Source organism: Oncorhynchus keta, chromosome 33 (genome assembly GCF_023373465.1).
Source record: "Oncorhynchus keta strain PuntledgeMale-10-30-2019 chromosome 33, Oket_V2, whole genome shotgun sequence".
Lineage (NCBI taxonomy): Eukaryota > Metazoa > Chordata > Actinopteri > Salmoniformes > Salmonidae > Oncorhynchus > Oncorhynchus keta.
In genome coordinates this window covers 8449838-8462979 of record NC_068453.1, presented here as the reverse complement: position 1 = coordinate 8462979, position 13142 = coordinate 8449838, and the positions used below count along the sequence as shown (strand labels likewise).

Here is a 13142-nt window from a genome sequence, read left to right as displayed (position 1 = left end):
AAGCCTTCTTTAGGGAAGTAGGTTTGAGGGCGTTAAACACGGTTTGCGACACACAATGTTGCCAGTTGGAATGCCAATGCAGCTTTTGTTTTCCAACCTTACTAATCACAATTCTGACTGAACAGCTTTATATATGTAAAAAAAAAAAAAAACTAGTTGTACCCTCCCAATTGCTTTTGCGCAATAGACTAGGCACTGGGATAGGGACCAGGATGTCAGGTTCTGATCTTGCCAATGCCCTTTCTCAACAAAGGTATATTTATAGCCCTGGTTACACCTTGCATTAACATGTGGTTTTTGTGGTCAAATCAAGATGCTCCGATCACTATTAGCGTCTACACAAGGATCACATACACACGCGGGTTGACTCATAACCCGCAATCTGCTGTTATATCCGGGTTTAGGGTCATGAAATAGTGTGGATGATGGGGGAGTGGGTTGCGTGCAGGTTGAATAAAGGGAAAATGCATTAAAAAAATCCATAAATTAATCATTATTGTGCAATTCATATCTATAGCTACATTGAGATTGATCTTTCATTTTTATCTGGATTTAGTGCGTGGGCCTAATTGTACACGTGCCAAATGCTTTGGTAACTTGGGCAGAAAAAGTTCACATCGATCCACTGAGGACAAAAGGGAAGGCGCATTTTTTGCGGGGTTGGTCGGCTGTGGGCCTCATTTTCACTATCATATATAGTCGGGTGGTTGCAGATGGGTTATTAGCAAGTGCTGGTGAACAAACAGCTGACCACCGCATCACTAGTCTATACATTTGCAGCAACTACACATGGTATTTTAATGCCACATTGGCAGTTTAAAGTGACAAAAATATATGCATATCAGATTTTAATCTATTTTTCTTGCAGTCTGAACAGCCAAAAAGCACATGGAATCTGATATTTCAAACCACCTTCAAAGGTGATTTTAAATAAGATAAATCTGATTTCTGGCCATATGAGACTTGTCTGAACGGTCAAATCTGGTTTATTTGCTCTCAAGTGGTTTTTAGATTGTAATTTGGCATATCGTGTTGCTTCCTCGCTACTCTGACAGTTTGACAAGAACATGTGGTAGCTAACTAGCTTGTTAATTGTTTACAAACAAATGAGTGACTGTGCTAAACAGCTAAATGGCTACCTGGCTTCTGTTCTTACACTATGATTTTGAAAGGAACTGGGAAATGTCCATGGCAGGCATTGCTATCACTTTAGCTTGCTACAGTAGATAACTTCCGAGGGATAGGAAGCACCAATCAGCCTACACCACTGCACGCACACACATCTGTTGTTACTATGACAGCTAGCGCAGCCATGTTAGCAAATGACTGCTGTCTGAACACACACATCCGATTAAGTCACTGTTTGGACAGTCAATGTTCCAAAATGGATTTGAAAAATAAAACTGATCTGAGCATTAAGGGCTGCCGTGGGAACAAGACTATCTATCCACTGTGTCTGCATTGTTACCAGATGACCTGGTCCCTCCCTGTATGCAAATTATTTGACAGATATGGTTTCAAAATAATCACGTTTTATTTATGTTAAAACAAATACTGACACATTGGCTCAATAGTGCCACCTGTCAATGATTTTAGAGGGACAAATTAAATGGTTTGATAATCCAGATCTGTTTACACAATCCAGATACAATGTGTCCCTGACTACCTCCGGAGGTGGTCAGGAAGATCTGATCACAATCAGGTTTTTTTATTTTTTATTTTTTAAATCTACACCAGTCTAAAAATGTGGGCAAGATCAGGACGTGTTAGCACCAGATATAAACAGGGCTAAAGCAGACGTCCAGTTTAGTAGCGATTTACGAGGAAGTTCTTGGCCTCTCAGTCAAAGTGGTCTATGTCGGGGTTGAGTAGTAACCCTCCATAGGGTGTTAGGTAGACACACAGGCTCAGTCAAAGTAGTCCTCTATGTCTATGTTGGGGTTTAGTAGCTCTTCTCCGTAGGGCGTTAGGTCCATCTGGTTGAGGATGAGGTTCTCAAAGGTCTCTTCCAGGTCAGTCTCTCCAATAAGGACTGCTCCCAACATCCTCCCTCCGCTCAGCACTACCTTGACGTACTCATGGCCCTTAGTGCAGCGCAACAACAACTCCTGGTTTAGACCCAGACCCTGGCCGTTAAACTTCCCCAGCAGAACCACCTGGAGGGAAGAAAAAAGCACGTCAAGTGGACACACCTTATTTAGCATTTCAAGTCAAGTGATGATTTGTTATTACAACGTGACAGGAAATGCATCTTGTTGCAGGGAACACACCATAAAAGCAGATTCAACACGTCAACAACTGATGTAGAAAAGCATTAGCAACTTTGCCTTCACACACACCTTGTAGTTGAAGAACTTTGTAATGTGAGAGAAGAGTTCAAAGCAGAAGTCCAGCTCTATGGTTTCAGACAGGACATCAGCAGCCATACACCGCCCTGCGTACCAGCCCATCTGACGGGCCTGCGTCCACAGACGCATCTACAGAGGAGAGATGTATACAGGATATCATGTCATATCTCACGACTGAATTGATGACAGGATAGTTCACCACAAAATCCAAAAGGCCTCATACCCAAAGGAATAGTCAGGCGCAGCATAACGTGATTAGAAGTGATTCAGTGTGGTCTGTGTACCTGCTGCCAGAGGTGGCTTGGCTCCCAGCCTGCTGTACATACGTCTCCAGCAGCGTAAATGTCTGGTTCTGTTGTCAACATGTGGTCATCCACTTCCAGCCCAGAGTCATCGGCTAACGCAAACTGAACAGAATATGTATGGACAAATATTGGTAAATATTGCTTCTGAGTATAAGTGGCCTGAGTTGTCAGGAAATAATGGATGATATGAAACATCTAGCATCTGTTAAACTTATTTGCCTTACGCTGTTTCCATGGAGAAAAGGTTCGGTGTTTGGCACGACTCCTGTGGCACTGACGATGAAGTCACAGCCAAAAGTCTTCCCATTGGTCAGCTGAGCATACACTGGCCAAGAGCCTATATAGTAGGGGAAAACAGTACAGTGGTTGAAAAGATAAATCAACAATACTGAACTAAAATATAAATGCAACATGTAACGTTTTTGGTCCCATGTTTCATGAGCTGAAATAAAGAGATCCCAGAAATGTTCCATGTGAACAACAAGCTTATTTCTCTCAAATGTAGTTCAGAAATTTGTTTACATCCCTGTTAGTGAGAATTTCTAATTTGACAAGATAATCCATCCACCTGACAGGTGTGGCATATCAAGAAGCTGATTAAACAGCATGGGTACTACACAGGTGCACCTTGTGTTGGGGACAAAACGCCACTCTAAAATGTGCAGTTTTGTCACACAACAAAATGCCACAGATGTCTCAAGTTGAGGGAGCGTGCAATTGGCATGTTGACTGCAAAAATGTCCACCATAGCTGTTGCCAGAGAACTGAATGTTAATTTCTCTAACATCCAACCAGCCTCACAACCGCATACCACGTGTATAGCATTGTGTGGGAAAACAGTTTGCTGATGTCCACGTTGTGAACAGAGTGCCCCAAGCTATGGACAACAAACACAATTGCATTTTATCTATGGCAATTTGAATGCACAGCGATACTGGGACGGGATCCTGAAGCCCATTGTCAAGCCATTCATCCACCGCAATCACCTCATGTTTCAGCTTGATAATGCATAGCCCCATGCTGCAAGGATATGTACACAATTCCTGGAAGCTGAAAAAGTCCCAGTTCTTCTATGGCCTGCACACTCAGCAGACATGTCTGTAGCACAGTTGGTAGAGCATGGCGCTTGTAACGCCAGGGTAGTGGGTTCGATTCCCGGGACCACCCATACGTAGAATGTATGCACACATGACTGTAAGTCGCTTTGGATAAAAGCGTCTGCTAAATGGCATATATATATATATATATATTATATTACATGTCACCCATTGAGCATGTTTGGGATTCTCTGAATCGACGTGTACAACGGTGTGTTCCAGTTCCCGGAAATATCCAACAACTTCGCACAGCCATTGAAGAGGAGTGGAAAACAACATTCCAAAGGCCACAATCAACAGCCTGATCAACTCTATACGTAGGAAGTGTCACGATGAATGGTGGTTTTCTGATCCACACCCCTACCTTTTTTAAGGTATCTTTGACCAACCGATGCATATCTGACTTTTGTATATGACCCGTAACTCAGTCAAATCTTTGAAATTGTTGCATGTTGCGTTTATATTTTTGTTCAGTATAATTTACTATTTGATTCATGGAAACGAACACATTTCCAGCACATCACATTTCCATCTCTTTCACACCGGTATGTGTTCCATTGTCATAGAGTCATAGGTTCCTCTCACCAGTGTCTGCTGTCTGTGAGGCAAGCGGTGACAGCAGGAAGTCCTGGTGAGTGTAGATCTGTTTCACCTCAGACTGGTACTCCACAGACACCCTGTGAGACACCTGGCCACAGCAAGAGTTAAAACAACTTAGGTTACTATGAATTACTGCTCCAGCCTGACCTCTCTTTCCTTGTTCCAGACAAGTTCACATCTCTGAATGGATACATTTCCACCAATGTGTTATATTTGTTTATAACAGATTCATAAACCATCTATAAACTAATAAAATTGCTTTACTAAAACAATATTAAAGTTGTATTCTATAATTGTGAACACACAGAGGCACACTTACCTCCTCTGCTCCTCTCAGACTGATGCCTTCATGCCAGTCTGGTCCCAGGGCACTGCCTGGCTCTTCCAACCCTCTTCTCTGACCTTGTCTGTCGCCACCTACAGCAAGGCCCTGCGTAGCTGCAGGCCCCTCTATGGTGTAGCGAGCCCTCTTAGAGGTAGCAGCTCGCTCTGGTTTGTCTGTGTCCAGGGAGGGGATCAGGAACTGGGCTGCTCCAGCGTCAAAGAAGGTGTTTCCTATGGCCTTGTCTTTCACTACCCAGATTACCTCACAACCTTCCACCTCATACCTGAACCCAATACATTTAGCTATAATATATATACACACTTGAGATTTTAGAACAAGACCAATTCAGACAAAAATAAGGTCGATATACTCACACTAGTTCCAAGGCAATCCCTCCGTTTCCAACGACTACAATTCGCTTGGCTTTGGATAACCGCTTCTGAAACTCCTGCCAGCACAAAAGACATCATGAGTACTAGATTAACTGAAGCAAATGGGTGGGGAAACAAGCAAATCTAAACTGGGAAGCCATTGTCAAGTACCTGGGCACTATCTGTGTCTCGTATCCCCAGCACATAGGGGTTATCCTGGGTAAGGAGTTTGGGTCTGCCCCCGCTACAGATACACAGCTTCTCATAGTGGATCTCCAGACCATCCACAGTCTGCAAAGTCTGAGAGAAGCAGGAAGGAGGATCACGTTGTGCTTGCATTTTAATAGCATACACGGTACTGTATGCATGCTCTGTATGACAATGTATGACATAGTAATTGATGAAAAGACATCCAGAAGGTGGTAGTGTTGGACAGGGATTTATGCTTGGGACCTAATGGTACACTATATATACAAAAGTATGGGGACACCCCTTAAAATTAGTGGATTTGGCTATTTCAGCCACACCCGTTGCTGACAGCTCTATAAAATTGAGCACACAGCCATGCAATCTCCATAGACACACATTGGCTTCACTGAAAAGCTCAGTGACTTTCTATGTGGCAACATCATAGGATACCACCTTTCCAACAAGTCAGTTTGTCAAATTTCTGCCCTGCTAGAGCTGCTCCGGTCAACTGTAAGTGCTGGAATTGTGAAGTGGAAACGTCTAGAAGCAACAACGGCCCAGCCGCAAAGTGGTAGGCCACACAGGCTCACAGAATGCGAAAGCCGAGTGCTGAAGCATGTAAAAATCACATCCTCGGTTGAAACACTCATTTCCAAACTGACTTTGGAAGCAAACGTCAGCACAAGAACTGTTCGTCGGGACCTTCATGAAATTGGTTTCCATGGCCGAGCAGCCGCACACAAGCCTAAGATCACCATGTGCAATGTCAAGCGTCAGCTGGAGTGGTGTAAAGTTCGCCGCCATTGGACTCTGGAGCAGTGGAAATGAGCTCTGCCCGAATGCATAATGCCAACTGTAAAGTTTAGTGGAGGAGGAATAATGGTCTGGGGCTGTTTTTTATGGTTTGGTCTAGGCCCCTTAGTAACATTGAAAGTAAATCTTAACGCTACAGCATACGATGACATTCTAGATGACACCTACAGCACCCAATGTCACAGGAAGGCCAAAAAGATCATCAAGGACAACAACCACCCGAGCCACTGCCTGTTCACCCTGCTATCACCCAGAAGGCGAGGTCAGTACATGTGCATCAAAGCTGGGACCAAGAGACTGAAAAACAGCTTCTATCTCAAGGCCATCAGACTGTTAAATAGCCATCACTAGCACATTAGAGGCTGCTGCCCTATATACATAGACTTGAAATCACTGGCCACTTTAACAATGGAACACTAGTCACTTTAATAAATGTTTACATATTTTGCATTACTCATCTCATATGTATACAATGTATTCTATTAGATTGTACTGTATGCCACTCTGACATTGCTCGTCCAAATATTTATATATTCTTAACTCCATTCCTTTACTTTAGATGTGTGTATTTTGTGTAGTGTTGTGAAATTGTTAGATTTTACTTGTTAAATATTACTGCACTGTTGGAGCTAGAAACACAAGCATTTCGCTACACCCGCAATAACATCTGCTTAGCACGTGTATGTGACAAATTAAATTTGATTTGGATCAATTGGAACGCCGACTGTGAGCCAAGCCTAATCGCCCGTCCTCACTAATACTCGTGACTGAATGTAACCAAGTCCCTGCAGCAATGTTCCAACATCTAGTGGAAAGCCTTCTCGGAAGAGTGGAGGCTGTTATAGCAGCAAAGGGGGGGGACCAACCAATTAATGCCCATGATTTTGGAAGGAGATGTTCCACAATCAGGTGTCTGCATACTTTTGGTCATGAAGTGTACATTAATACATTTGAAAGGTTATATATTACAGCTATCTATATTAATAACTGTATACATCAACATAAAAATACCATATATTAGCCTAATCTAATGCATTTCAGCCTGTGTGTGTTTACTATTAAACACACATGTTGTTGTGCATGAAGGGCCTTCACTGCAGACTGGATGACTCTCAGGTTGGCGTACTTTTCCTCTAGAACACTGGAGGGCCTCTCCTCCACATCAAACTCCTCCAGCGTCTTAGATACCTGTCCAGGGAGGGGAGTGTATGGGTTACCGTTAGGGCATTATGAATTACTGGATGAACTATGGACAGATCTATTGTAGACATAGCTATAGTATTAACTCATAAACTAATGCTATTTTGAACAGATTAGTAGTCTATAATAAAATATAGACTGTAACTTTTATCTCTGACACAATTTAACAATCATGATAGCTCGTCTTTCTGTGTATGATCACCTGTTTGAAGTTGCAGACTGCCTTAATCAGAGGGGCTGCTGTCAGGAGAGCAACATCAGCTGATGGGAACTGGGAGGCCAGCTGTCAAAGACAATCACAAAACAGCGTAACATGCCAAGTCGATAATGTTACAGGCAGTACAGGCAATTTGACAAAGTGCACAGTGGTCTCACCTGCTCAGCACACGTTACACCTGCAATGCCACCACCGACGACCACAAACTTGAATGTTTTTTCGGGATTTGCTGCCATCGCTGTTCAGCTAAACTAGCAAGTTAGCTAGCTAGCATACCTGCATTGACAGAAATTTGAGATCTCGCGCAAGGTCCTTAACCTATAATAGCCTATTTAATTGTATCAGTTTCTAATGAACTGCACTGTATGCATCCAAATTGTTTTATGTCAAATAAAGTAGCAATACATTGTTTAAATGCATTACTTCCACTATTTTGTTGCTCTAAATTTTCAGTATAATGCACTTCCTTGTTTGTGTCCAAACTATGGCAAGCGGCTGGGTCAAAAGTACATTTCATTATGCAGAGAGAAACCTGTAAATACTGGATGGTAAAAGACAGGCAATATGGATTTTCTCCTCTGCAAATTGAAAAAAAAGCTCTACTAGCAAAAGCATGCAAGTTTTACTCCAGAATATTTTTCATAATATACAAACCATATGTTTATTATTTTCAAAACACAATTGGTGTGGCCTTTTTATTGGGACAGTTCAATCAATGGCTCTCTCTCCTCTAGCTAAAAAGTGATGCCACCAGCATGCGTCACCAATTATATAAATAGAGAATGGAGGCATCCAGACAGAAATAAAACCTTCGCAATGAGAAAAATTACATTGGAAAAAGAAAACACTGTAGAAACAGTGATAAGGCATGCCCTAGCTTTCCCCCATCAATATAGGGAGAGTGGCTGGGCAATCTATCATGGATACAAACCAACATTACCACCGCCCTGACAGTTTCAATTTCCACCCTTAGATTGAATGCCCTCTCAACCTGGCCTCTTGGGCCACACTGACCTTTGTAGGGTCTATCCTATATTTGGGGATCGGGGTGTGGGTGTGCACATTTGGAAACATGATCTCATGTGAAATAAATGTGACAAAATGGGGATGCAACATTGTAACATGTGATACCATGAACCTAAGCATTGTGAAAACAGTTTGCACATGTGAAAACCCAGGTGTCAAATGTCATTGAGAATATTTTACTTCAAAGGCATAATTGACCTACATTTAATTTAAACAGTCATGGTCACCTGCAGGTTGTCTTGTTCCCGGTTTGTTCCAGGAACGTCCCCAAGAAAATGTTTAGAACGCTTTTAGAACCTGGAGGTTTTTGTCTAGTTATGGTCAGTGACTGACTTGGACTGAAATAGGTGCCTGTACTCATTTTGGGTGCCGGTACAGTTTACAATCAGGTGCAGGAGTTCCATAAAATGTTCAAGGTAATATTTTATATGGTGGTGCAGAATCTCAAGCTTTAGAACATTTGAAGAGCCGGTACTCAGCTCAGTGACTGCACAGCTATTTTCAAGTCTTTCCCGAGATATTAGATTGGGTTCAAATCCGGGCTCTGGCTGGGCCACTAAAGGACATTCAGAGACTTGTCCCAAAGCCACTCCTGCGTCGTCTTTGCTCTGTTCATCTTTCCCTTGATCCTGACAAGTCACTTCCCTGACCAAGGCCCTTCTCCCCAGATTGCTCAGTTTGGCCTGGCGGCCAGCTCTAGGAAGTGTCTTGGTGGTTCCAAACTTCTTCCATTTAAGAACGATGGAGGCCACTGTGTTCTTGGGGATCTTCAAAGCTGCAGAAATATTCCTTCAACCCCATGGCTTGATTTTGCTCTGACATGCACTGTCAACTGTGGGACCTTATATAGACAGGTGTGTGCCTTTCCAAATCATGTCCAATCAATTGAATTTACCACAGGTGGACTCCAATCAAGTTGTAGAAACATTGCAAGGATGATCAATGGGAACAGGATGCACCTGAGCTCAATTTTAAGTCTCATAGCAAAGTGTCTGAATATTTATGCAAATAAGGTATTTATGTTTTTCCTTGTTAATCAATTATCAGCATTTCTAAAAACTGTTTTTACCTTGTTATTATGGGGTGTTGTGTGTCAAATTATGAGAAAAAATATATATTTAATACATTTTAGATTAAGGCTGTAACGTAACAAAATGTTTAAAAAAGTCAAAGGGTCTGTATACTTTCTGAATGCACTGTATGTGTATTAAAGTAGTCAAAAGCTTAGCTTAGGCCCATATTCCTGGCACGCAGTGATTACATCAAGCTTGGGACTCTACAAATGTGTTGGATGCATTTGCTGTTTGTTTTGGTTGTGGTTCAGATGATTTTGTTCCCAATATAAATTAATGGTAAATAATGTATTGTGCCATTTTGGAGTAACTTTTAATGTAAATAAGGACAGAATATGCTGCTAAACACTTCTACATTAATGTGGATGCTACCATGATTACAGATAGTCCCGAATGAATCGTGAATGATGATGAGTGAGAAAGTTACAGATGCACATTACATTTACATTTACATTTAAGTCATTTAGCAGACGCTCTTAAGACATGCATAACCATTGGAACAGCCACTCACTAAATCAGAAGGATTAACAGGTATTCCTTGAAGAGGTTTTCAGCATTTTTGGCGTCGTGAGGGAGTTTGTTCCACCATTGGGGGCCAGAGCAGCGAACAGTTTTGACTGGGCTGAGGGTATGCCCTTGTTTGGGTGTATATGAAGCCAGTGGAGAGAGCGGAGGAGCGGGGTGACGTGAGAGAACTTGGGAAGGTTGAACACCAGACGGGCTGCGGCGTTCTGGATGAGTTGTAGGGGTTTAATGGCACAGGCAGGGAGCCCAGCCAACAGCGAGTTGCAGTAATCAAGACGGGAGATGACAAGTGCCTGGATTAGGACCTGCGCCGCTTCCTGTGTGAGGCAGGGTCGTACTCTGCGGATGTTGTAGAGCATGAACCTACAGGAGCGGGACACCGCCTTGATGTTAGTTGAGAACGTCAGGGTGTTGTCCAGGATCACGCCAAGGTTCTTAGCGCTCTGGGAGGAGATGCACAAATATATTTGTTTTGTTAGTTGCTGAGGTGGGGTTTCTGGGCTGCTGTCCTGGCGTCGTGAGGGAACTGTTTTGACTGGGCTGAGCCTCAGTGGTAGGGAGGCGAGCAGGCCAGAGGTGGATGAACGCAGTGCCCTTGTTTGGGTGTAGGGCCTGATCAGAGCCTGGAGGTACTGAGGTGCCGTTCCCCTCACAGCTCCGTAGGCAAGCACCATGGTCTTGTAGCGGATGCGAGCTTCAACTGGAAGCCAGTGGAGAGAGCGGAGGAGCGGGGTGACTGGAGTAATTTGTTTGGTGACTGTAAACTTAAAGTCTGGGGTCTGTCACCGCCTTCAGCAGCCCTGTAGCCTCGATTCTTACTTCTATGCCGTCTGAATACGTACTGTACATTCAATGTCAGAGAGGAACTGGTTTGAGCTAAATAGGCCGCTAAGGCTAATAACACCAAGGCTTTATACACTTAGCTAAGAAGCTAACTAAACTCTGTAGTGGTGGGCCGTGAGGTAAACTTGACCCCACCCTTATAAATCAAAATCAAATATTACAGGTGGATACGTATCGCGTTATCCACTTAACCTACCACAGCTGAGAAGCGTTTTTTATTGCTTTTTATGAAAACCGAAAGGAGTCATACATATCCACCTCTGTGGCTTTCCGGAGCCCCCAAACACACACTGCAGCGCGCACAGATTTTGTGCCAACCTCTCAATCAATCATTTGACTTTTTTGCTATTTTTATATAGGGACATCTTTTTTTTATATAGGGACATCAAATCTATTGGAGTCATACAGGGCCTATGGCAAGATGACGCCGATGAACATGGTATCCTCGCCTCGAGCTCCTACAAAACTCGCCTCGAGCTCCTAGTGATTTTTCTAGTGTTTTTCTAGCAAGAACAAAGGCAGTTGCGATGGGAGAAACGTACAGGAACTTCGAGCTTGTGCTCTCTCGACTCGCAATACTTGATGATCAAATGCTGCTTTTTTAAAACTGTTTTACTTTCCGAGAGAGTTCTCAGGCATTATCGCCACGGTTGTGTACATCCCGCCCGAAGCCGACACCAAAAATGCTCTCAAAGATCTTCATTGGACCCTAAAACAAACTGGAGACCGTGTACCCGGAGGCAGAGTTCGTTGTGTTCACTTTAACAAAAGTCATTTGATGTCCGTGCTCCCGAATTACGATCAACACAATGACTGTCCAACTCGTGGAAATTCCACTCTTGACCACTGCTACACGCCATTTCGACAAGGATATAATGCCCTCTCTCATCCTCCTTTTGGCAAATCTGACTACGACTACATTTTGCTCCTCCCCACCTACAAACAAAGACTCAAGAGGGAAGTTCCAGAGGTCAGATCTGTACAACGCTGGTCTGACCAATCAGAATCCATGCTCCAAGACTGTTTTGATCACGTGGACTGGAATATCTTCTGGGACGGCTCTGGGAGTAACATCAATAAATACGCCGACTCATTCACCGGATTCATCAAGAAATGCATCTATGATGTGATACTGATGGTGTCTTTCAAAACACAAGATCAAGATGGTGGAACACAAGTAGAGGAACAAAGTATGTAGCAAGGGCTTCTAACGATCTCGAATTACAAAAAGAAAGCCAGTCATAGTGCAGACACCAACCGCGCCCTACCGGATGAGCTAAACACCTTTTCTCACGCTTTGAGTATAACGATTCTGAGCTGCTGAGGATATCCCTTGAGGGCAACGAGGGCTACGTGCTTACGGTCTCTACGGAGGACTTACTGTATGTAAGTCATTCAAGCGTGTCAACCCTCGCAAAGTTACCGGCCCAGACGGCGTCCCTAGCCATGCCATCAGAGCATTTGCAGACAAAGCTCACGGCCATGGGACTGAACTCCTCCCCATGCAACTGAGTCCTGGACTTCCTGACGGGCAGTCCCCAGGTGGTGACGGTATGTACATGTACTCCTCCACACTGATCCTCAACACGGGGGCCCCACAAGGGTGCGTCCTCAGTCCCCTCCCGTACTCGCTGTACACCAATGACTGCGTGGCCTCATACAGTTCCAACTCCATCATCAAGTTTGCTGATGACACGACAGCAGTAGGCCTGATTACCAACAACGGTAAATATGCTCTTCCTCAACGTCAGCAAAACAAAGGAGCTGATTGTGGATTTCAGGAGGAACCAGGCAGGGCCGGAGGCTCATGAAATTTGCCCTGACCCCGAGGGCCTTCACAGTGTTCTACAGGTGCAACATCAAGAGCATACTGTCGGGCAGCATCACAGTTTGGTAGGGCAACTCCACCACCTAATCAACCTAATCAAGTTGCTGAATATCCACCACAAAGCAGCTATCTGCTCCCTCTGTCCCCCTCCTGCCCCCCAATAGCTTTTACCAACAGACCATCAGGCTGCTGGATAGTAGTGATGTTACATTTGATACTGGAGCTCCGAGGCTTGCGTCAAAATTGCTAAGCAGTGTACTTCGAAGCAGTGTGCCCGATGCCTGTATCACTTTATCAGAAACTTTGTTTCATTGAAAAACCACCTGATTGGTTCGGTATTGGTTTGGTAGAAGACAAAAGGCTACCCTGCGAAAGCCCTATG

General features: G+C 43.8%; 1 protein-coding gene across 1 annotated transcript; it reads right to left on the bottom strand.

The window, feature by feature from the left end:
* Positions 1–1512: 1512 nt before the first annotated feature.
* On the bottom strand, positions 1513–7962 carry pyroxd1 (pyridine nucleotide-disulphide oxidoreductase domain 1). The gene is made up of 11 exons (XM_035748591.2): positions 7624–7962; positions 7451–7531; positions 7117–7236; positions 5218–5346; positions 5050–5123; positions 4670–4958; positions 4336–4438; positions 2878–2990; positions 2633–2755; positions 2340–2477; positions 1513–2156 (listed from the first exon to the last, which is right to left on the bottom strand). The coding sequence occupies exons 1-11, from the start codon at positions 7699–7701 to the stop codon at positions 1908–1910; spliced, it is 1497 nt and encodes a 498-aa protein (XP_035604484.1). The 5' UTR covers positions 7702–7962; the 3' UTR covers positions 1513–1907.
* Between the last annotated feature and the right edge of the window lie 5180 nt (positions 7963–13142).